Here is a 25,574-nt window from a genome sequence, read left to right as displayed (position 1 = left end):
ATCTGTGCTGTTAGTGCATATCAGAAGCAGCTGCAAGGTGTTTTGTTTTGTTTTATTCAAATCACACATTTCTTCACCCTGAGATTCTAGATTCTAGATTCTACCCTAGAATGGGGATGAGAGAAGAGATATTTTTTTCTTCTCCACCTTCCCTTCTCCCCAAGAGAATCGCTAGAGGGACACCACAGTATGTGTGTGTGCTGGGGCGGATGAAGGTGGAGAATCACTGCCTACTGGCTTGTCTGTCGACTGTTTATATATGCTGTAGAGGGTGTTCAAGAATAAGCTGATTCCTTGGGGTGTCTGGGTGGCTCAGCTGTTTAAGCATCTGACTCTTGTTGTGGGCACAGGTCATGATCTCAGGGTCGTGGGATCAAGTCCCGCATCGGGCTCTGTGCTGACAGCATGGAGCCTGCTTGGGATTCTCTGTCTCCCTCTCTCTCTGCCCCTCCCCGCTCAAAATAAATAAATAAACTTAAAAAAAAAAAAGGAATAAGCTAATTTCCAACATTAACCAAAATGGCATGTGCCTTTTCCATGTGAACCAAACCAAAATAACAACTGAAATACTTACTTACCTGAATGTTATGGACAATTTAGTTTACCAAGTTAGTCACAAGAGATAAAATCACTACATCAAACGTATTCAGCCTCTAACTGGTGTTTTCATTTATGGTGAATATTATTCACCGGCTGTTGTTAAACATTAACTATAACACATATATCCTGAGGGAATGAAATAGTGACTCGCAAAAGTTTTGGAATTGTGGCATCTCATTGTTATCCGTAAATAGTTTATGTGTTGGACACGTGTTTTTAATTACTTAATTGATTTATTTTTAATGTTTATTTATTTTCGAGACGGAGACAGCGTGAGAGCGGGGGAGGGGCAGAAAGCCAGGGAGACACAGAATCCGAAACAGGCTCCAGGCTCCGAGCTGTCAGCACAGAGCCCAACATGGGGCTTGAACTCATGAACCGTGAGCTCATGACCTGAGCCCCAGTCAGATGCTTAACCGACTGAGCCACCCAGGCACCCCACATGTGTTTTTAATTTAAAACAAGTACAAAACAACACTTGAACTTTACACAATCCCGTTTGTGATAACTCTGGACATGAGCGTGTCCCAGAGCCAGACCCAGGAGTTGCTGCCACTCAGCTCAACAGGTCATTTATTTATTGAGATTGACTATTTTGTTACTTTTTATTCCTAAATTGTAGGTCCATTTCATCTACCTAGACTATTCTCCTGCCTCTCCCTGCCCCCGCCAAATGCCTTTTAAATCCCTGCAGGTGAATTCCGTCTAAACTTTGTCTGGCTTACAAAAATTGGGGGTGTTTCACGCTTCAGTCAGTGTACTCGGAGTGGGTGTCCCTCTTGTGATGGCAGAAGCATGCCCATACAATGCCCAAGACGCTGGCTTAGGCCTCTGCCAACAACCCTGAGCTCTCACAAAGCGTTGAAGGTTTGGCCCGCATACCGTCAAGAAGCCAACATCCCCATCCTGAGTACAGGCCAGGCCTAAGGTTAGCAGTAAGACCAGCATTTCATTGCTTCATTTTCCTATTAAGCTCTGGGTTGCTGATGGAAGCAAAATTCCAATGTATTGACACACTACCACATTGTTAACACGATAGGGAGGATTTGATTATGGGAGAACAAGTCCAAAAACGGTAAATTGACAAAAAAAAAAAAAAAAAAAAAAAATCCGAGGCCTTCCCTCTCCAGGCAGCTTTTGCGGTTGCATTCCTTTATTTGATGTGGTCCCTCCTTCTCGTGTGCCAAACGGTGCAGTGTGTAAAAGTGATGATGTTGCAGAAAAGGGCAAGGGAGGGGCCAGGAGGAGATAGGGAGTGAGCTGTTTAGTAACAAGAGAAAGAAAGCAGAGCTTAGGGATCAAAGACAGAAATACCTGTTTCTCCAAGCAGGAAGAAGAAAGAAACGTGGGATTCCTTGCCCTGCCTGTGCTTGGGTCCAGACTGAGCCCGCTGTCAGCTGGCACCTCTCAGGCCAACCCAGAGCAGGAGACAGGGAGGCCACAAGCTGCCTGTAGGTGAGAAGAACGGCACAAGTCCGAGCTGAGTGCCGGGGGTTACCAAGGGCAGCAGCGTTAGCCGGGGAGGGCCCCAGGGAAGAGGGGTGGAGAACAAAGGCTGCCTTCCATCATCAGATTATGGGACTGAACACGTTTTAACACCAGCCAACCTTGGAGGCAAGTCCTAAGACAAGCATTGGAATCTAAATGAGGAAAATGTTTCCATGCAAGAACAGGATTTTATTTATTTACAATTTTCAGGCTGGGCAGCTTTTCTAATTGTACGGTTTGTGACTACCCAAAGTGACATTTTCTGAGTTTTAAAATTATCTCTTTTTGCGCTGTGAAAAGAGCATATATGATTCATCTTAATATTTCTGAGGATCAGTCACCAACTAACAGCTAGTATTTTGGGTGGGAGGAAGGCTTTTGTAGGCAGCTTTTTCACCTAGCATAGACGTAGAAAGCACCAGAATATGCCTCAAGCTTCATTTGAGATCATATAAATAGCTCTCTTGCACAGTGTTCCAATCCAGTGTCATTATGAAACTCCCACAGCGCACGAGTTGCTGCTTAACGTCCACCTCACCCTCGCCTGAGAAAGACCAATGCTTGTGGTTTCCCTGCTGGTCGAATATGGTTTGTAAGAGGTTTGACCAAAGGGGCTTCTTTTCAATTTTGCTAACCTGATCCAGGTCTCTTTGGCTCTATTTCTTCTTGGATAGATATACTTCTTCTCAGCACCCCTAGAACTGTCAAATGACCTAGGATCCTAGATCAAGAGTCCGCAAACTACAGCCTACTTTGTCCGGCTCGTGAGCTAAGAAAGATGGTTTACATTTCTAAAATGGCTAGAGAAGCACTTAAAGAATAATATTTTGTACTTTGTAAAAATGGTATGAAATCCACATTTCAGTGGCTCTGAATAATTTCGTTGGAGCACAGCTGCGTCATTCGTTTACAAATTGTCAACGGCTGCTTTCATGCCGTGGCGTCGGAGTTGAGTAGTTGCAACAGAGATGTTATGGACACAGAGCCGACACCATTTACTGCCTGGCCCTTTACTGACCAAGTTTGACGACCCCTGTCCCGGACCCTTGAAACCTTCCTTTTCATAATGACTATTTCAGAAAATATGTATACGTTTTACTGACTTTTAATGTCCATTTTGGAAATTTGACTCCTGTATCTTTCCCTACATTCATTTGACTTTAATACCACAGATATTTATTGAGTGCCTACTAGGAACTTGGCACTATTCTTTGTTTCTGGTGTAACAGCAGGGACCAAAACAGACCAAAACAGACAGAAGTCCCCATTCTAGTGAAGGGTGGTGGGGGGAGACGGTAAACAGATACAGTATGTAGAACGTTTTATGGACATATAGGCCATAGAGCAGGTAAAACAAAGACGAGGAGATACCCAGGCTGGATGGAGGTGGCTTGTTTTAAATAGGTTGTTCAAGAAGCCTTACTAAGAAGGTGATATCTGAGTAAGACCTGAAGCGGGTGAGGAAGCAGGCCCTGCAGACGGCGGGGAAGAGTGTTCCAGGCAGAGAAAAGACCAGAAGGACTGGCCACGTGTCCGAGGCAGAAACACTGAGGTAGGAGCAGCCCCGGCTTACCCATGGGGGCAGGAATCCAGATGAGAAGGTACGGGAGATTGGACAAGGCTGACTGAATGTGGAATGTGAGGGAGAAGAGTCAAGGATGACTGGGGAGCCAGTAGGCTGGAGCTGCCATTGGCTGCAAAGGGCTGAGGGCAGGAGCAGGAGGTTTGCAGGCAGCGTTTGCTTGTGCAGGTTGAGTTGGAAGTGCCCTTGAGACATCCAGGCAGAGGCATGGAGTAAGCGGTCGGCTGAGTCCCTAGTTGAGGAAAGGTCTGGGCTAGAGTATAAATTTGGAAGTTGTCAGTGTAAAAGTTACGTTAAGCAATGAGGTTCATTATCCAACCTCAGACGTTCCCTTATCTCCAGGACATCTCTCACTCTGTGACTAAACAGAACTTCTTTTCTAACCTCTAATTTTCTTTACTGCCCAGGTCACCACTGGCATGCACCAGGATCTACTCTTGTCTCTTCTTACCTCCTCCAGACAGATGCCCTTTCAGCAGTAGCTGAAGTATGAAATATGCTTTTCTCATAGGGGCAGAAGCTGTTCGCTGTGGTCCAGGCCCCACGGTCTGCTGTCTGCACAGTCCCTGGCCTTTGATCTTGTGCCTTGCCTTCTTGTAAAGTAGAATCTCTGTCCTTACTTCCGGCCCAGTCCTGATTTCACTGCTCCTCTGCCTTGCCTTCTGGTTACCTGCAGGTAACTACACTGCCTTTTGTCCATGTGTAAACTCAGTGCTAATCACCCTTTTCTAGTTGTTTCCAGAAACATATTCTACTTCCACGCTAAGCCTTAAAGTCCTTGAGAGCACGTCTAGGTTTTCTTCACCTTCTTGTCCGCAGTGCCTTTCAAATTGTCAGTGACCTAATGCACCAGGGATGGGGTGCAAGTTTGCTTTTCCTGCACCTTCCACATTCTCAGTCCCAGTTGTGCATCCTCAGCATCATGTACAGAGCAGTGGTGTGAGGACTGCCTGCACCTACATCCGTTAGAGAATCTTAAAATGCAGATTCCAAGGTCCCATCTCAGACCTGCTGAACCTAATAAATCAGCTTCTCTGGGGTGATGCCTGGGTATCTGAGTTTTTAACAGGCTCCCCAGATTATTCTCACACAATCATGACAACTACTAGTGCAGAGAAAAGATCGCGATCCCATTTTCACGGTTTCCAGCTTTAAGACCTTGGGCAAGTCCCCCATCTCAAGTCGTAGTCTTCTTATCTCTGTAATGGGTATAACAACACTTGCTACCTACTTTGTAAGGCTGTTGTAAAAAAAAAAAAAAAAATGAGCACTTTGGAAACAAATTGTAAAGTGTTATGTTCTGGCACCCTGGCTAATCTCATCTTCTGGTATCTCTGCTTGATTTTGTGTGGGCAAGCCCAGCTGCAGCTTCTACAGATTAGCTCTTTGAGCACAGAGACCAGTAATGTGCACATGAAGTTGCCTAATGCTGTTTATGTGCCTGAGCCTTTAGTGACTAACAGTAAACAGGAATCAGGTGGATACCCTTCTCTGCCCTGGCCAGGCAGAGGCATTGTTTCCCCCTCGTTCTCTGTGTCTGCCATTGACCATCATTAAAACCAGCGTGCCATGAGGGAGTTGTAAAAATGCTTGTGGGTTTCGTCGAGGGTAACTGTGGTGTGCGCTGATGTTTTACTAGCTTTATTGATGTATACTTGACAAAATTGTAAGATATTCAAAGCATACAGTGTCACGATGTGATACATGTAGGTATTGAACTTTTCGCAGTAAATATGTTATAAAAGTACGCCATAGGAGGAGGAACCTCTGCCTGTGTAATAGCAGAGCGGTAAAGCCATTCATTGGAACCTCAGGGTTGTAAATTTATAACAAACTCATAGTCACTTTACACATTCCTGATGACTGGTCTTTGAAAACAGTTCCATTTCTTAAAGAAGTTGTGGTGGAGTCAACTGCAGATACGCGGCGAGGGATCAAAAGGCAAGAGGGAGAAAACTTTTCTTTTGCCCGGTCTGTTCATGTCTCGTGTGGCCAGGCATCACTGTAAGTAGTTCAGACCAAATTTTAATACAACATCTGCCGAGTCCGTTGTTGTTTTGGGGGATTTACTTTAAATGCTTTTCCCCATGCTAACAGAATCCTGATGGTGGACAGCTGTTAAGATTACCGTCGCTTGAAGGCTTTTTTAAAGATGTTAACAAACTTAAAAAACACATTTCCGAACAAAAACTTGGTTAGCTTTCATGTCGTGAGACATGTTCTGTCTGCAATCACCATATTCCATCTTTTGTATTTCTGTAAGCGTGAAGTCTCTTGGCTTGCATGCCACCTCCTATCTGCTGAAACTGTCCATCGTGTCCTCCGGACCTCAGAGTGCTTCTGGGTTTCCTGGGGTTCGCTTGCCTACAATGAGAAAGGCCTTAATTGCTTCTTCAGGTACCTAAAGCAGTTGAATAAATGTTCCTGGAAGCAGCCTCAGTGGCTCAGTCAACCCAGGCATCTGCCTGAACCACCCAAGCCAGAAGGAGCCCGATAAAGCTGATACACGTGGAACCGATATCCGGTCTGCAGACAGGGATTCAGAAATCACAGAAGTGATAACCTGAGGGTGGGGTAGATTTAGGTCAGAGACGCCTGGATTTAGTTGACTCTGCCATTTACTATATATGTGACCTTGGAGAGGTTCCGGAACTTCTCTGAGCTCCGGCCTTCCCGTCTGTAAAATGGGATAACGCTTCTGGCGCAGCTTGGTGTGAAGCAGAGTTGATGTCATATAGGAGGGCACTGAGTATAGTGCCTGACACCTACCGCTTCTCAGATGGACCTATTATTCCCTCTTCGTCCTGTGGAAAATTCACTCACTGTACCAACGAAATCCGTCATATTTTAAACTCTTCGTGTATACGGTGCCCAAGCAAGGAACCACTGATTCAAATTGTCCATATAGTATGTCTTCACATTCTTAAGTTACTCTAGTTAATAATTCCATAACCTTCTAAATAATTTTAGTTAACAATTTCAGCTTCTTTTTAGACTTTTCCTCCAGAGGGACATTTTCTAAGTATTCAGTCATATTTGTCATTGTCTCAGAACATTTCCATTTTCGTATGTCCCTCCAAAAATGGGAAACAAGAAATGGAATACAGTACTCTAATAAAGACCTGATTTATGCTGAATAGAAACATTGGGTTAGTCACAAATGTAGTGTGGCCAGCCCTCCATCGGTGCTCAGTGAACCCCTCATCCAGTTTGACCCCCCATGTTTTCTTCTACTTGTAAACTTGTCTCTGTGATCTCTTTGTTTTCTCCTGTTATACTTGCTGAGATTTTTTTTTTTTAATTATACCCTGATTTTGTTTAACTGAGGTATCCAGAGATTCTTGAGACGGCTCAGAGTTGAATCTATGAAATGAGACAAGAACTAACAATAGCACTAGAAAATGCTTTGCTAGGAAAAAAGAAAATCCCGTTGGGAACAACAAACAAACAAATAAACCAGGGTCTCTCCTTAATGTACTATTTGTGTGCTTGTGGGTTTTCAGAAGCTATACGTGACTGTTTTTCTCTATCCTGCAAGTTAACTTGTTGTGACATATGATATCTTAAGAACAAGTGAGACGGCACAGTGATGAGTTTCATGGATACAAGCTTTTTTGAGGATAATTTCAGCCACTTACACCGCTGTTTCAGGACATAGGGGGGTGAGAGTTTCAAATTTCTCACACCTCTTTCTATGAAAGAATTTCTGATGAAAAAGGACGTAGACTTTGGAACCCAGAAGACTCTGCAGCTCGCTCGCCTGGGTAACCTTGGAAAGATACTTAGACCCTAAGACCCTTGGTTTCCCCTTCTGTAAATTGGACTCATTAGGTCCACTTGGCTGGGTTGTTATGAGGTTTAGAGATAGTGAAGTGCCTGGTAGGGTGCCTGGCAAAAGTGGATACTCAGTAAATACCAGTGACTTCTGTTTTGCTGTAATGGCCCTCCTGGCGGGCCACCAGGAAACATACTCTGGCATTATAGAGTGCTCCAGATTCTTGAGGTCCCCTGGCATCCCTCTACCGTGAAGGGAATTAGCAGTGGTGCCTTAATCACATATCCAGAATGGGAAACTAAAGTCCTTAAACACAGTTAGGCATACAGTTAGTGTTTGTTGAATTGAATTGAAGGCTCACCTTTCCTTAGGATGTCTCTTAGCCTTGGGGCTTAGTGGCAGCTTGTGTCCGTCTGACATCCTGGAAGTTCCCCATGTCAGTGCTTGACCCTCCAGCACTCCCCAGAATCATATTGTGGAGGAGGCAATGTCCTCTCCCTTGGAATCCCATCCAAAGGCAAAAGCTGGATGATAACGCTGAGCCAAGTGTCTCTGAAGGGCCTTGACATAACCCTTGACCACAGCATGCTCCAAGAGGAGGCGGTTTAGAATGAAGTCTCTCTTGGAGTGCTTGGTGCTATTTTAATATTAACGTGATTGTGATTGTTATTTCTCCCTTGAGAGAGATGGGTCTTTTTGGGAGGAGTGTTACCCCACTGCACTGATGGGAGCATTGAGTAGAGCCAAGCAGAATAAACTTGGCAGAAGCAAGAATTATAATTGAAAACCACTGGCCCTTCTTGCTTTCTCCAGTGCCAAGTCATGCTTTGCTCGGGCCAGTAAGGTAAAACGCCACCTGGAGAGGAAGAGTTACTGTTCCATAATGGGTTAAAATCAAACCCCATTGTCCCAAGTCAGGCCTTCAGACAGGCTGACTCCCTGCATTTTTCCATGTCAAAATGCTCAAAAGTATTTCCTTTGTGTTGTTGCACTGTAGCCAAGTCAAGTCTTCAGTATTAGAAGTGCTCTGAGTATTTGCAGACAGAGCCAGGTTCGCAAAGGGCTCTCTTGGCTGTATTTGCATGGAAAACCATTGTATCAATACATTTAACACAGACAGTTCTTGTATTTGACTTTTACATCCAGTGAGACGGACCTGGAAATGCTTTTCTGGCTACCTTTTGGTCTGTTCAACTCCATTGTTGGACAGATTTCTCAGACTCTGGTCTTGTCCTAATTTGTATCCACAGATTCAGTTTCAGTTCTAAGAATTACCAGCTAATTTCATGGCGCATTTCAGTCAATAAAGAGATAGATGGTATTTTCTCATCAGAACAGCCCCTTCACCTCTTTCTCCTCCTAATTTCAACCTGAGATGCCCCCCCAGTAGTTGATTTTCCATCACTTTGTACCCTGCTTCCTCACCTCACCGGTCTGAAGATCAGAAGAATCAACAGCAGTGGTCCCCTCCACCCCCTTCTCACCCTGTCCTCAGCCCCTTCCCGCCGCTAAGCCAACCGGTCCAGCCCTGCCTTCTCCAGCCAGACCTGCATTCCTGGGAAGAGCTCCGTGAGCCCTGGAATCTGCACAGGCTGACCCTTCTGTTGTACGTGCTCAACCCAGTAGTTTTTGATTCATGAATATTAAATAATTAGAGATCACAAGGCCTTACCTCCATCTTGCACCTTTTAAAAACATAATAGCTTTTTTATTTCATGGCACTTGACTTTGTTTATTGAGCATGATCAGGGCAGCATTCAGGCTATAGCAAACCTGTTAAATATTTACCCACGAGGCGGATATTTATACATGAATCAGCAGCACTTATCAGTGTGTGACGCTGGAAGTCAGGTTCAGTACGCTCACAAGCTAAGGAACTCCCGAGTTAAAGAAAGGGTGCAGTAAGTGCCATTTTAAAACATAAACTCTCACTTAAAGCAATCCTTCGTAGTATCGGAAGCACTTCACCCACTGAGGCTCACCCTGTGCAGCCAACTCGGTCACCCACAGTGAGACATGGCAGAGAGGTTGGCTCCTCGCATGTGAGATCCAGTGAATCTGGTTGTTTGGTGGTTGGGGTGGGAGAGACTGAAGTACGAACAAAATCGACAGGAATGCTTGCTCAGCTGCTGTGTGGAGGAACGTCAGGAGAGATGGTGGGCTGTACAACACAGTGCCTGCTTCAGGGGTAGTCGGAGTGCTTCTGGAAGCCCTACAGCATCCCTGGAATCCTGGTCCCACTCACTGGTAGCCAGACCCACTGTTTCTTCCCGTCCCTGCAGCCCTTTCAAGAGTAAAAGCCCCCTGCTCTCAGGGAGGCATGGAATTCAGCAGTAACAGCCTGGACTCTGGCAGTAGGCAGGCCTGAGCTCAGATCTTGACTTTATCATTTTCTGGCTGTGTGAATGAACCCAAGGAAATTTCTTCTGCTCTCTGAGCCTCAGTTTCTTCACCTGTAAAATTACACTGATAATTGTCACCTCATTGAATTGTGGGGAAGATTAAGTTCGATCATGAGAAAGCACCTAGCAACAAGTGTTAGTTCCCGACGATCACAGAAGCAGAGTGGAGAGAGACGGGCCTGGCGGCCAAGCAGACGGCCTTTGGATTTCTCCACACCTCTGCTTCTTTCCATCATCACAGGTAATTTTGGTTTAATGGCTGTATTTCAGAAGCAGAGAGAGTCTCAAGTTTAGAGGATTACCCACAGACTATTTTCATTTTTTGTATTCAATTTAATGAATGATTAAGAACTTATCCTGTAATATTTTATACAGGTCAAAGCCCACTATAATCAATTCCAGGAAACTGTCCAAATTATTTTTTGGAATTTTATCATGCCAAAGATTGTTCCCCTAAGCAATGAGAAGCTGGATCTTGGTATTTTCTGTGTTACACAGATATTTCCCCCAGTAACTACGGTATATAAATATTGGATTTGTTACTCGTGCTACAGAATTTTCTTCTGGATCAGTTTCCATCCTAATGGAACCAGTAGAACCTTCCGGTTTGAAGTGTGCCCTCTGTGTACATTTGCATACAAAAGAGGGGACAAAAAGCCTTCTTCCAGTTCACAAGAAGTCATAGGAATTTTCCTAGCCTTCTTCAGAGTTTAGAGTAAATCTAAGCCAGTGTCTGCTCTGAGAGTAGCAAACGGAAATGATGTTCTTGCTGATTCTGTGCAGTTGCAGGCTGTAGATGATTCATTAATGTCATACTTAGTCAAATGCTGTCTCATAATTTTCTCAGTTGTCAGAGTTGTTGTGCTTTTTAGGTATCATCTGAATAGAAAAAAGTCAACAGCAAATATTTCCACCCGATGTTGACTTCCTCATATCACCTGGGGTTTTATTTGTGTGTTGGGACGTTTTCATTCCATAAATAAATAAACAAAATATTCATTCCTACCAGAAAAATTAATTTCAGAAATCTGTAGTCAATAGGGAGACAGGCTGGGTCTGGAACCCTTTCAGTAGTTCTATGTATTGTTCTCTGTATCGCAAACCCTCGGCTAAGTCTTTCTGCTCTAAACTATTTAGGAACGATTTTCTAGACTGTTATTGTGAAGCACTTTGCTTCCGTTTACTGCCTTGTAACTGTGGGGACTTGGTTAATGAATTATCACAGCATTAACAGATCTTAGGGGTCTTTTTACACCCCATCATATTACAGAGATGGTTCAAGGGGCTTACAGCAGAAAACCTACACATTAAGCTAAAATTCAAATAAGAAAAACAAATTAGGACCAAAGGAAACTGAGAGAGGAAAGAAGATAAAATCAAGATTGGATGATTACGAGAGGCGCCTGCTTGGGTGGCTCAGTCGGTTAAGTGTCCAATTTCAACTCAGGTCATGATCTCAGTTCGTGAGTTCGATCCCCGCATCGGGCTCTGCACTCACAGCTCAGAACCTGGAGCCTGCCTTGGATTCTGTGTGTATCTCTCTCTCTCTGCCCCTGCCCCACTTGTGCTCTGTTTCTCTCTCTCTCTCTCTCAAAAATAAATAAACATTAAAAAAAAATAAAAACAGTTTAAAAGAATGAGATATGAACTGTATACTGCTCAGGACCTGGAAACTGTTTCTGGATCGGTGTTGTGTCGTAGTGCTTGGTTTGGTGATTTTTGACTGTACCTTCTTGTTTAGATGGATTGGATGTCAGTGTTGACTTGGACTAGTTACAGACTTCCCACCCATATTGGTCCAGAGACACAGGACCGGGCGGCATGGTGTTCCCAGAAGGTGTTTAATTAGTTGCCACCGTTTAAAACTTGAGACGTTAAATATTCTGGATTTCTGGCTTCACGTGAAAAATTGAGCTCCTATAAGACCGAGCCTGTGTTCCCACATGGCAGAGGTCAGCTGAAGAGAAGAGGTGGAGGGCCCTTTCCACTGGGCAGAAACTCCAGTTCTCTGTGCTCGTTTCCATCACCTACCTGGGCCAGGTAGACCCTGGAGTCTGCAGCCCCTGTCCTAGGCCACCTGCCTCACACTAAACATGAGGACGCTAAAGCCCAAGGAGGCTTCCCAGGGCCCCCAAGCTGGTGAGGGCAAAACTGGTCCCTCTGGTACACTGTTGGGAGCGCTGCAGCAACTCAGTTCAGTTCAATTCAGGGGTTTAAGGAATGACTTCTGACTTCTCTTTGCCTGGCACGTAACGAAGGGGATGAAAAAAATGTGTTTCCATACTAGGTCCAACCCATTACTATTGGTAAGACGTTTACCCCTGCCAATCAGAATGTGCTAATTTGTACTCTTGTGTGACAGAATCATTCGTTGTTATTCATCGGTAACATGAACACGCTGAATTAACAAAGTGGATTAAAATAAATCTAATCGTAAAGTGAAGCCCGTATTCCCGTTGTCATCATTCCAAGCGGTTCGTGGGCAGACCTTGGTAAGAGAAGCCAAGTCTGTGAGGGTACCACTTCTACCTTGTCAGAGCCCTAAGACAAGTGTCCCTTGTCCTCTTGTCCTTTCAGTGCGCTTGGAGGCTCCTCAGCTCTTCATATCCCAGCTTTCCCAGGAGGAGGATGTCTCATTGATTATGTGCCTCAAGTATGCCACCTGCTCACCAACAAGGTAAAAGCAAGTCTCCTGACCCTCCCCTCGCCCCTTGTAAGGCTCCTCTCTCCAGCGTGGCACCTACACGGCCTTGTGTGCAGGCGCCAGCTTCTTCACCCCATCTTAGAGTCAGTCTCCACCTGACGTCGGCCTTTCTTACTGTGAATTACAGCTCATCCGTTTCTCTCCCTAGTTCTTCGCCCTCCTTCCTTTTCGAAGGATTCTGACCTCCTGCTCCAGCCTTATCTTCATCTTTTAAACTTCTGTCTCCTTCTTCTGAAATTTCCTTTGTGTCCTGAGTTTTTGCTAGATCGTTCACCTTTGAACTCCTCCATTTCCCAGTTATCTGATGCATGCATGCATGGCTTTGGGGGGGGCGCGGGTTGCCACTGGCTAGCATCAAGGTAATTCACTAGAGCTGCCTTCAGCTCTTTCTGTTTTTCTGTACCTCACTTTTTAGTAGTGAGTTCCTGGTTGTCCGTGTCCTGTCCAGGAGCAGTTTGCCAGAGCCCCGCTCCTCAGGGCGAGATCTCCAGGTCAGCCGGTCCGATAACCCAGCACATCAGATTATCGAAAGCTTTCCCTGAGCTGCATTTATGAACCATTACACTGTCAAGTAGCTGAGTTTACGTTAATGGCTATTGTTAGATACTTTTAGAAAGGCATAAGAATATGCTCGTTCATGTCCAGCCAGTGTATTTAGCTAAATACTGGACGTGTTAATCCACAAGCAATACTGATTTACTCTCTTCTTCTACATGGACTGACTCAGTTCACTTAAGTTCCAAAGTACTGTTTTCTGTGCCCCTATTGACTTGTTCGCATTGGCTTGGAAAATAAATCTTTTGTTTGTCTCTTTCTTTCAAAAGATGGCTCATCTCTATATAGAAAATATTTTAAAAGTACAATAATATTTCAGAGTCTTCAGTATTAGTTTTTAAATGTCAGAGAACCTAAAATCTGGCAACTCTGCAGTCCGTGGGCTTGGCACAGATTCCAGGGCATCTAACTCTCGTGAAGTGGACGCTTCTCATTGGACCAAATTCCCCCAGCCACTGCCCTCCTTGAGGACTGATCGGAGGATAGAATTCTTATTTACATTGTGGGACTTTACACTGCCTTCAAATCTGTGTCCCAGTATTTTAGAGAAACATGCAAATTTGGTCTTCCAGAATTGAGAAGAAAAGCCTTTTTTTAAAGCTCTCCAATTGAGATTAATTTCTAGTCATACATTTTTCTCCAAAAAATTGTATTACCATTTTCCCAGAAATATAAGAATCGGTTTGTTTTTCTTATCTGGTTCCCTTTCATTAATTTTACTTGTCTTTTAAAATTGATGTTCTTATGCTTGCTACAAACGAGGACAGTATGGGCTGCTTTTAGAAACAATCTCTTCAAATGAATTTCCATAATTACATGGGAATCTATCTTTATAGCCAGTTTTGTTGTGGGTTTCTGTTAAAATGGTTTTCTGTTTTTAAAATCAAGTACACAGAACTGTTTTCATCCCCTTTTTAAACAAAGCCACTTAAGCAAACTTATCATCTGTTTTTCTTTTCCCAAAATAACATTTCTGATCCTGCATTAAGCCTGCAAAGTAAGCACTGTTTTTATAAATTGACATAAACCCCTATTATATAAATAGAATTGTTTTACTTTTAAAGGGTACAAAATGGCTATCACTACCAATTGTGTCAAGGTTATTTCAAGCACTTTATCTCGAGCTTTTGTTAGCCATGGAAACTCATTGTGGCTATAGCCAATAAAAACAATTTGGGGGGCCGCTTCCCCCCGCCCCGCCCCGTTTCTTTGAGCCGCTGTGAGGACATTATAAGGAATGAATTTTTGGGTTAGTAGCTGATGGGTAAATGACTAACTTTCAGATGCCCAGCTTAATAAGTTCACAATTTTTTTAAAAATAAAAACGGTCATGGGGCGCCTGGGTGGCGCAGTCGGTTAAGCGTCCGACTTCAGCCAGGTCACGATCTCGCGGTCCGTGAGTTCGAGCCCCGCGTCGGGCTCTGGGCAGATGGCTCAGAGCCTGGAGCCTGTTTCCGATTCTGTGTCTCCCTCTCTCTCTGCCCCTCCCCCGTTCATGCTCTGTCTCTCTCTGTCCCAAAAATAAATAAATGTTGAAAAAAAAAAATTAAAAAAAAAAAATAAATAAAAACGGTCATTTGGTGATAATAAGAAAATCTGAAAAGGCAAAATAAAATCTATTGTAACACTCCTTCTTCTGAATACTAGGAATTTGAAAAGAAAGAATTAAGCATTATCCTGCCTTTTCAATAGGAGTCGTAATTCAGGATAAAATAGCCCCCATTAGATGTGAGGAAACTCTTCTTTACAGAGAATTCCAGATGGTAAGTACACAAGGAGGGTTAGAATTTTTAAAAATCACCACTTTTCGGCTCCTAATGAAAAATCTGATTCAGACAAGGATCTCCAACAGGTATCGAAACCGTGAGGTAAAAGATCGAGAGGGGACTAGGTCTTCTCATGCCTCGAGAAGCATACCCAGGGGTCACTGCCGGCTGCAGCAAAGGGGGAACCTCCCTTTACGATGGATTAGTCCTGCTGTCATCCTGCTGTCGTCATCTAAATCAGTGATCAAGCCCACCATCACTTATGGAGTTGTTTTGCCAAAAATATTTAACCTGAATCTAGTCTAGACACATTATTTTTTAAGTTTATTTATTTTGAGAGAGAGAGGGAGGGAGGGAGAGAGAGAATGCACAGGCACACGTGATTAGGGAAGGGGCAGAGAGAGAGGGAGCAAGAGAATCCCAAGCAGACCTCATGCTGTCAGTGCAGAGCCCTACACGGGGCTCAATCTCATGACCCTGAGATCATGACCTGAGCCAAAATCAAGAGTTGGACGCTTAGCCAACTGAGCCACCCAGGCACCCCCAATCTAGTCACACCTTTAGTCTAACTTCCAATTAATAGGAAATACAGGGAGTAGAGGACAAATACAGGGAGTAAGGAAACAATCAGAGAGTCTAGAATGCAGAACATTCTGTAAGACAATTAGCCCAATCTCTTTGAAAAGTCAGAATCATATATGTGCATGCAGGCATGGACACATGCACACACGGTCCTATTAATCTACATTAATAGACTTTCTAGATTAAATGCCTGATCCTTGAGTATGCCCTGTCTTTTAAAAGAACATTTTGGAGACAATTGGGATATTTTGAAAACGCCCGGGGCACTAGATAAAGTCAGGAAATGGCTGATAATTTGTTGGGTACGATCATAACATTGTGGCTATGTAGGAAAATATCTTATTTTTTGGAGGTACATGCCCAAGTATCTAGGGAGAAACTTCCATGGTGTCTCTAAGTTCCTTTGAAATGTTTCAGCAAGATTGACTGATAGCTTGTTAGGGAGGTAGATGGCTGGATGAAGCAACCAGACAAAATACTCATAGTTGTTGAATACAGGTGGCAGGAATATGGACATTCATTTAACCATTCTTTCTACTCCCTGAATCTTCGAAATGCTTTGTAAAATAGCATTTGAAAACTCCCTATTCCTCAGCTTTGGGTTCCTGTTTCAGGTGCAGTATGTGATTCAAGGATACCACAAAAGAAGGGAGTATATTGCTGCCTTCCTCAGTCACTTCGGCACGTAAGTTCCTCTGTGCTTAAACCATGTACCAACAATGTCCTCCCGTCCTGATGGCCCTAACGCGAGAGCTTGATTGAGAAAATGGCAGCTTGCTCTTGTACGGAATAGCTTTTCAGTGCCACTTTGATTCTTTTTGGTATGTTGCTTAAGCTAAAGCTCCCAGGAAGACATTTTTTAGGATTTTGCTACATATCAGAATCGCGTTATTGATTGTGGAGCAGAATTTGGATCAGCCTCACGACTAACCCCAAGCCCAGCAGTAACGAGGGCAGCGAGGCCTGCTTGTTCTTGAGCTCTCTGCAGTGTGCACAGCACACACCTCCAGCTGCTCCCTGGAGTTGTGAGGGAGGGAGCCACGTGGGCATTATTGGCACGTTTGACTGAAGAAAGCCCTGGACCTTTGAGAAGTCTTGTGACCTGCCCGGAAGAGACAGGGCCAGGGCGGGAACCCTGGTTCTCGGGACTCAGGCAGGCTTTTCTCAGGGACGAAAGCCGGCGTTAGACGCAAAAGCAGCGACTCACACTCGGGATTAGGGGTTGGAAGAAGGCACAGAGAGGGGAAAGCAGGCGTGGGTCTGGGGAGTGCGTCTCCTCCTGCTGCCGCCCCTGTGGCTGGCCCCCTCCTTCAGGTTGCCGGTGGCCTGATGTTCTGCAGCTCTGTTTTCCTAAATGGCATCTGAGGCCTGGTTGAGCTTCTGCCCAGGGCTTAGCTCAAGGGTAGAGGGACCGTGTTTTCCCCACAGTCTTCTTCAAAAGATGGAGCGCTCTACCCATTCAGGGGGGCTGAGCACTAAGGGTGTTAGCGATCTGCTTATAGCCCACCTTGTTCCAGAGAAGGTTTATAAAGATAGAAAGATATATATAGTCACACAAAGTTAAGATTTTAAACAAGGAAGTGAAGAAATTGGGACCAAAAAAATTGGGACTAGGCAGGAGCGGGCAAAACAAAGAATAAGGTTGGCCATTCCCAGGGATGTAATTTTATAAACTGTAGCATAATTATGGGCAAAATTTCTGACTCCTCAAAACAATTTTAAGAAATTTTCTCATTATACATAGTGGAATTTTTTATGTCTCCAAAATAGAACTGTCAATATCTAAACAGTGTGACTGTCTCTCACATAAGCCTTTAATACTCAACGATTTTTTTTCAGCTTTACTTATGAACATTTTGAAAAAGTTCTTATGATACAAACAGTGGTTAGTAAATGGCACCATTGGACTTCTAATTTTTGAGGAAATTATCTTAAGAATATAGAATGAGAAATGAAGGAGCTAACACAGTAACCTCCCAAGTAGGGGGCACACACCCCACCTCACTCATAACCATTCGCACCCAAGAAAAATCGGAAAATTCGCATTTACATCTTTTTTGAAAATCTCTTTTTTAATATACATTTTGTGTATGTTTTATTATGCATATAATACAGTAATATAGTAGTAGTTGTATACAACTACTAAATCCTGTGCAAATACTATTCTATTACTGTACTGTATGCATAATGGAAAGGATTCTGTGCTTGTTTTTATGTACAGCATGCAGGATCTAAAAAGCTTAGATAGCGGTGCTTAACATGTTGAGTTGATTATAAATTCACGAAAAGAAATATAAACCGGTGACTAAAATTATTGACCTAAGTCATCTGAATGATGTGCCAACAGTCTTTGAGCAAATCACTCAGTCTTTAGTGTCCTAATTCCCTTTGCCCTTATGATGAGTTCACCCTTCCTACTGAAACTGGCAGGCCATTGGTATCGACAGTCTGATTGGCCTGACTCAGCCAGGGAGATAGCACACACCACTGGTGGATGACAGAGAAGATTATGCCTGTCCTCTGTGTGGTTAGTATTGTCACCTTATGGTCACGTCTCCCAAGCACTCAGCTCTTGAGGGGAACGGGGGAGGCTAGCCTATCAGGATTCTGGTCAGGCCCTTAGCAGTCGGGGGCTGTTCTCCTTGACACCCGTCCTGTGCATCTCCCACCTGAACCAGTGTCCACCCAGCTAACATGGCTACTTTGTCTTGAGCCCGGTGGGGAGGACAGGGGACACAAGTGAAAGGGTTCCAAGTACTTTGGAAGAAACTAACATAAACTCCCAGACTTAGTAATGTTGTCACTGCTCATTGCTTTTTAGTGCCCAAATGAAAGTGGGTCTTAATCACCATCCAGACAGCAGTGTCCCTGTTGACCTGATTGCTTAATTTGTCCTTTTACTCATAACCAGCATTTGCATAGCATTGTATGGTCTATCTTACTTGTTTTTCACGACCCTCTAATGAAGCTCGAAAATATTGTTCTATTTGTCTTACAGATGAGGAAATCGAGGCTCCAAAGGTTAAGTGATTTGCCTGGAGTCGTGATAGGTAGTAAATGGCAAAGCTGTAACATAAATGTAGATGCTGCCATTCCAAATCCCACGTCCTTTCTGTGGTAACACTCACCTTAAATGCCTCTTGGATTCAGTCACCGTGACTCTAGGAATCTATTCTTTACATCTCTTTTCTGCCTTGTTTTTATGAGGGTTTCTTCTTTGTGTGTGTGTTCTTATCATCCAGAGGTGTCGTGGAATATGATGCAGAAGGCTTTACAAAACTCACTCTGCTGCTGATGTGGAAAGATTTCTGTTTTCTTGTACACAGTGAGTATACTTTTGCTATGAGCACGTCAGCCTACATTCATTTGCATGTACATCCATGTACTAAACCGTATGTAATAATGGCTGTGAAAACCTTTAGTGCCCTGCTGTGATTCCTTTTACTTTAGTATATTTACCGCGTGGTCTGAAAGAGAAAATATCTCTAGACCAGTGGTTCTCAACCACGTATAATTTGCCCCTCGGCAGATGTTTGGCGGTGTCCGTAGACATTTTTGATTGTCACGATTGAGCAGGAGGGGAGTGGGGATGGTGGTTGTTGCTACTGGCATTTCGTGGGTAGAGAGCTGGGAGGTTGCCTAAACATCCTACAATGCACAGAACAGCACTCCAACAACAACAAAATCATTTGGGTATAAACTGTCAATAGTGCTGAGTTTGAGAAACCCGGAGTTTAAGAACTCAGGGTTCCAGATTCCTATTTCAAAGCATCTTTCCAGCATGAGGTTCCAAAACTTTCAGGATTATTCAAAACATACTTGTTTTGGTCATGTGGTTATCATCCTTGTTAAGGGAAAAGACTACATCTTTGATAACACATAATAGATATGTAAAAGGTGAGACAAGTTGGAATGTATCCCCGGTGTCACTTTTCATTTTTATTCCACAGATAGGCATATTTAAATGCTTATTGTGTTACATTAATCAGCGAGTCAGTAAACTTTGGTCCACCTTTCTCCTGATGGATAATTTGAAGTCTCTCTCATTTATTTTTGGTTATATAAAAATTATTAACCCATGGTGCCAGGTTTGCTCTGCAAAATGCCCAGTCTTTAAGCCGAAGACACGTAGTTCCAGCTCTCACAAATCAAATTACAGAAAAGCAGCGGGCTTGGCTTGACTTCATTCAGTGGATAAAACTACCCTAGACCTTAATAAACTATTCCAGGAAGAGGAGCCTTGGCCCTATTTAACCAGGCCATCAGACAATATAAAGCCATTGACTTGGGGATTTTTGTTTCCCCAGCAGACGGACATTCTTGGTTGCGATTTGCTTAGACTAAAAAATAGTTTTTAAATTCCTTTGTCTTACCCCATTTCACACCAACAGACAGTAAGAGACAGAGACAGAAAGCCTCGAATACCATGGTATAATCTGCATAGAGATAACTGAGCCTTGGCTCTGATTTTGAGGTGTTTCCCAATGATAAACACCTCGTCATGAAGTGCTTCACATTGGGCTTCTACTCTATAGCTAGTCCTGCATTGGGATCATCTCTTTAAATGCACCTGAGGAATGCAAGCATATCGCAGTGTATTCATTCTATGCACAGATAAAAAGAGATTTTAATCTTGGGTGTTCCTCCAACTAGTTACATGATGTTCAGATCACTGGGACTAGCCTCCCTCTGCTTTCGTTTCCTCATATGTACCCTGGGGATCTGGTTGTTAAGTCCTGTGGAGACATTCGCATATGGAGCTTAACCCGTAATACAGGGCCAGGTGGAAGAGGAAGCCTCACAGTCAAGGCCTCCTGGCAATCTCCTCTCTGCTGGTCATCTTACGTGGCCCTACTGGTTCTTCCAGCCACCACTTTTGGTTCTCACCTTATGTGTTGCCGTTTTGTTTTTTTCATTCTGAGTCCTAATTCCCTTGTGAGATCCCATTTCCTATTTGCCACATTCACTTTGCACACCATCTTGATCCCAGCGAGTCTGCTTCTAGCCTGGTAACCCGACCCCAGATCCTGATTACGTTCTTGGTTCGTCTCTCATGACCCTGGACAGGTGCCTGGGTGATTTGGTTGGCGCAGTTCCCCTAGCCCAGCCCAGCAAGAGGGGCCTGTACCCTGCCTTGAATGGTGGTGGTGACAGTCAGAAAGCCACCCAGAGTGGCTGTGAGAAAAGAACACAGAAGGAGGGACGCACAGAAGGATAATTGCAAACATGAAATTAGAGGAATCCTCAACCGCAGTGGCATGAAATCTCAGCTCTTTAAATGAAACTTATTTCGGTTTTCCAGCCATGATTCTACTTCCCAAAATCTTGATGTCAGATCCTATCAGATATAAAGGGACAAAAGATACTCTTGCCATTGTTCATTCTCACCTGTGTCTTCCACATGCGACTCAACAATGACTCTTCTGGTGGCGGTGAGCAGGAGGGCTGCACGGGGCTGAGGGAGAACTCACCTGCCAGCTCCTGCCCTCCCTCATCTGTACACGTGGTGTTAGAGCGGTTCCTGTTCCTTTGGAAGGTCTGTTCCCCAAAGAATATTTCCCCTGGTACCGCGGGTCCGGTGTTTCTTACAGCTCCTTCTCCACCTTCCTGTCTTCGCTTTTCCAAGTCAGATGTGCAACATGAAGTCCCAGAGTCACATTTCCACTTAGTTGTGGTTCTCTTCTTCAGAAATGTAGAACCCACAGGCACTCTTTACAACAGCTACTAGGGCTTTGGGATTCGTTTAATTTACTTTTTCCGGAGTGTTTTCCTCAGGCCGTTACTCTCTTCCTCCCCAGGCTGCTTGCCCCTTGTCTCTTAGCATTACTGCCTGCACTCGTGGCTCCTTGGCGGATATGACCTCGTCTGTGAATCATGGGGCTAGATGCTGTTTCCTGCTCCATCATCAACACGCAGCCTGCCTTTACATATATTATTCTCACCCTTCTGCTTCTTTCTTGTGTCTAAAACAAACGTAGGACTTGCTGCATCAAAGTGAAGCTTGGTTGGACAATGTGTTTTGTTCTGTCACGCAGTTAAGCATCTGACACTCACCTTTTTTCAGTGTCTGCCTGCTTGGTTACAGCACCCAAGGGGCCACTTGTTCCCTTTTTTCTTTCCGTGAAGACAGGGAAGCGAATACAGGGTGGCAGAGACTTACTGAAAGAACATTGCAGTGAATTATTCTGAGATCTCAAGAACATGAACAAGGAAGGAAGTGCCTAGGGATGGAGCCAGTCTTCCATGGCTGGCCCCGCTGCTCCATGGAGGGTGAGCACCTGGCAGGACACCGGATGACATCCCTGCTCTCCTTCCTTTCTCCCCCTTTCCCAGGCCCGGGAAGAACTCGGTCACTAGGGCAGGTGCTGGTAATAATTCTGAGCATTTTGGATGCCAGAGGAAAGAGGCACTTCTCTCTCGAGGCAGGCGGCTCTGACCTCACACTTTGCTAGAGTGTGCGGAAGCAAGAATGTCCTCGGGGAAAACATTGTACATATTCTGGGTTCTCTCAGGAGCCTCTGCAACCTCCCAGCATTCTGACGGTTTCAGGAGTGGGGACGGGGCCATGATCATGGCTGTGGAGAGTTTTTGTCCACTTCTTCCTTCTTTCTTTCCTTCCTTCATCCATATCAGCATACTGCAAGACTTGGAACCATGCAAGAATCAGGGAGTGCTCCCATCCAAAAACTGTGTTCAGGAAGGTTTCCCGGCCAACATGTGAGAATTATCTGTAGTGGTTATGGAGGTAATTCTGTGTTTGCCGAGCTCTGGAAGGACATGTCACCTTTAAGCCAGCACCTTCTGAGAATGCTGGGTGACAAGAGAACCAGACAGCAAAGCACGGTAACACAGGATAAAAGCAACCACTGGGAAAAACATCAGCTCTTCTTCATGGTCCCAGGCAGTGGCACTCTAAGTAGATATGAGAGGAGGCACCGGCCCACGGTAGTAGGATCGCTGCTCGGAAGTGGGGGGTATTGAGGTCTGTGACTCCCAAGGCAAGCGAGGGAGCGTGTGATCGTATGAGAAGCTGTCTTTTCTCATTAGCCGTAAATCCTTGGTAAGCGACCCTTTGAGTCATCCGGCCTGGACCGCAAGCCAGGTCTCCGTGGCAAAATATCTGTTGCTCTAAATCTGACCATTTGGGCTGTTCCATTTAATTTTTTATCTTCTCTGCCCCTGACCTAATCACTTTAACCCAATGCAATTGAGTTCTGGGTTTATTGAGAACCTGTATGAGCTTAGGACTATGATAGGTCCCAGGGGACAGAAATGGGTCCATAACTCAGGCTTGCTCTGAAGACACTTAGAGCCTGGCATAAGAGTTGGCAAATGCTACCCTGCAGGCCAAATCCCACCCTCAGCCTGTTTTCATACGGCCCTAAGCTAAAAGTGGTTTTTGTGTTTTTAAAGAGTTATTGGAAGTGGGAGGAGAAAGAATAGGCAACAGAGGTGGTAAAATATTGACTCGTTGACCCTGTACCAAAAATGTGTGCAACCCCTGGTCTGGTTGATGAGAAAGGAGGTCAGATAATGGTGAATCACGGTGGTGTATCTTTTTAAGACAACTAGCTTGTGAGCGTGCCTACCATATGCCAGGCACAAAGAGCGGGCAGGGAGAGAGCTTCATACGTTTTATACGTAAGAGAGAGATGTAGAAAAAGAGAGACCCTCCCTAATCAAGTCTGGTGAGAGAGACAGACAATAAAGAACTAAAACTATCAACTGTATAAATTTCAAAGGCTGACAAGTGATATAACGGAACAAAGCAGGGGGCTGCAAAAGAGACCGAGGGAAGGTGGTGTTAGGCCGGTCGGGAAAGACTAGTTCCTCAGCAAAGTGGGGTGGGCTCATGTCCTCGCCACAGAATCAACATCGTGTCTTTATAGCGACAAGCGAGATGGCTACTAATTCGGTAAAAACCAACATCGTGTGGTTTTTCAAAACTTGCTTACTTTTTGGATACAAGTCACATTGTTATATAAATAAATAGATTGAAGAACAAATCAGAATCACTAAAGTGATTAAAATTGGAACCACAATGTTAGAATTCATTTCAGTGTTAGAATTCATTTCAAAGTGAATCTAGAGAAAGTGTAATATTATTGTAGAATTAATATGATTACCTCAGATGAGGCATCTATGAAGATTTGTGGCTTAATTTTCTCATTTCTAGTAGGAATGATAGCTATCAAAGTAGCAGGAGCTAAAATTGATTATGAATAAAAAGTAAAATTAATCAGGTCTCTATTGTTCAAAGAGATAAAAGAATATGGAAAAAGATAAAAGAAAATCTACTTTCTAAATGCCTTTTTGCTTTGATTAAGAGAACTATTAGTCCTTCAGATACTTTAAACATTTTGGTTAATTTTTTTCCCGGACTTCCTTGAAAGTGGTTAGCTGTGGTGGGTAAAGCGGTTTTCATCTTTTGATTATATACAGAAGCACACCCTGTTCACAGTTTACAACCTGAAAACTCTAGAACTTTAGCGACCACTGTCACCATTTTGATTCAAATTGAAAGTCCGGTTTCATCTTCAGAGTCTACTTCTTTCTAGAAAAGTCTTTTTCTGTAATTTCTGGCTCTGGTTTGAGCATTTATTTCATTAATCTTTAAAATATTCTTGGGAATATCCTTTTCATTCTAATACCTCGGATTTATGTGACTCCTTTTTAATGACCTTGAAGGACTTCTCATAAGGAAGGAGGTTGAAATCGGATGCACGATCACCATGCGGTGATTTCTTTCCCTATTCTCTCTCATATATATTGTGTGAGTCCTCTCAGTTGTAATTGTTGGATTAAAGTAATTGCTAAGGTGAGTTTATCCAGTCAGAGAAAGGGCATTAAAATTCAGTGATTTTGACTTAAAATTGTATGCAGCTGCTTTGAAATGAACACATGGTAACCCAAGAAGGCATGTAACTCAGTGAAAGGAAGTGGTTTACAAAGAATAACTTTTAGAGTATTGATCCAGCTCAGTATCATCTTTTCTTAGAATTAATTTTAAAGTATTACTGACATTGGTGAAACAGGGGCATTATTTTGGGGGTAAAACTTTTGCTGTTGTTAAAGATAATATTTACAGTAATAACAGTTAGCAAGTGTTGAGCATATACCATGCTCCAGACACTTCTCTCAGTGTTTTGCATATATGGTATTATGTGGCTTAATCCACATAACACTGTTCTGAGGATAATTACAAGTATTACTGCATTTTACAAATGACAAAACTGTGGCACAGAAGGAGTAAATACACTCACTGTGACAGAGCTAGGGTTTGAAATCCAGGCATTGATTCCAGAGCCCACGTGCTAGACTGCATTACTGTACTATTTTAGATGATTGGTTGGCAGTATCCCCAAGTATGTGTTGAATTTTGAAAGCTTTTGGAGCTTCCCAGAGACCCTGTAAGCCCCAGGAACAGAAGTGTTCACCCAGGCATGGGGAGATACGTGTAGACAGTGGACATCGCACCAAAGACAGTACCGATCTGAAGGCAGCAAGGCAGCAAGCTGGTGTCGCTCCTCAGTGGTGATGACAGTTTGTCCAGCTATAAACCCCTGGCCAGTGGCGCAAACATGCCGGCTTGAGTAGGGTTTCACTCTGTGGCTATAGAAAGACATAACTAATGAGTTAATTAGAGAATTAACCGGCTATTGGCTATCAAAGACTAGATTTAACCTGCTTTTAGATATAGTTAATGCGGTCAGTTATAATGGCTGCTTATACAAAGTGCTGCAAATGCAAACCTACAAGGTTGGAGCCAAATGGGCACTGGAAGTGTGAGAGCAGCTCAGGTTCTAAGACAAGAAGGAGTGATAGGAACTCCATGCTCCTTTGCAGGATTTTTGTTTCTTTTTTTAAACAGAGTACAATCTAAACATTCCTGTGGCCAGGATTTATCCTGATGGCTTATGAATCTTCTTTTAAAAAACACTTTTGGGGCACCTGGGTGGCTCAGTCAGTTAAGCTTCTGACTCTTGGTTTCAGCTCAGGTCATGATCCCACGGGTTTTTAAGCTCGAGCCCCATGTCGGGCTCTGCGTTGGCAGCGCTGAGCCTGCTTAGGGTTCTCTGTCTCCCTCTCTCTCTGCCCTCCCCCAATCATGCTGTCTCTG

The 25,574-nt window shown here is 43.9% G+C and overlaps 1 protein-coding gene across 2 annotated transcripts in view; it reads left to right on the top strand.

The window, feature by feature from the left end:
- The window catches only part of BABAM2 (BRISC and BRCA1 A complex member 2), a 400,562-nt gene that overhangs the window by 299,980 nt on the left and 75,008 nt on the right, over positions 1 to 25,574 (top strand). For both annotated transcript variants that reach the window (XM_047069871.1, XM_047069870.1), the window contains exons 8-10: positions 12,425 to 12,524; positions 16,069 to 16,139; positions 18,697 to 18,779. In XM_047069871.1, coding sequence (XP_046925827.1) covers positions 12,425 to 12,524; positions 16,069 to 16,139; positions 18,697 to 18,779 — 254 coding nt within the window. The remainder of the gene's footprint in view (positions 1 to 12,424; positions 12,525 to 16,068; positions 16,140 to 18,696; positions 18,780 to 25,574) is intronic.

The sequence above is a fragment of the Lynx rufus genome, unplaced genomic scaffold (assembly GCF_022079265.1).
Source record: "Lynx rufus isolate CCGP_SWC_20201006 ecotype Redwood Valley unplaced genomic scaffold, mLynRuf1.p SCAF_8, whole genome shotgun sequence".
NCBI classification, from domain to species: Eukaryota; Metazoa; Chordata; class Mammalia; order Carnivora; family Felidae; genus Lynx; species Lynx rufus.
Note: the sequence above shows the minus strand (reverse complement) of the source record. Positions and strands in the feature narration are given on the sequence as shown.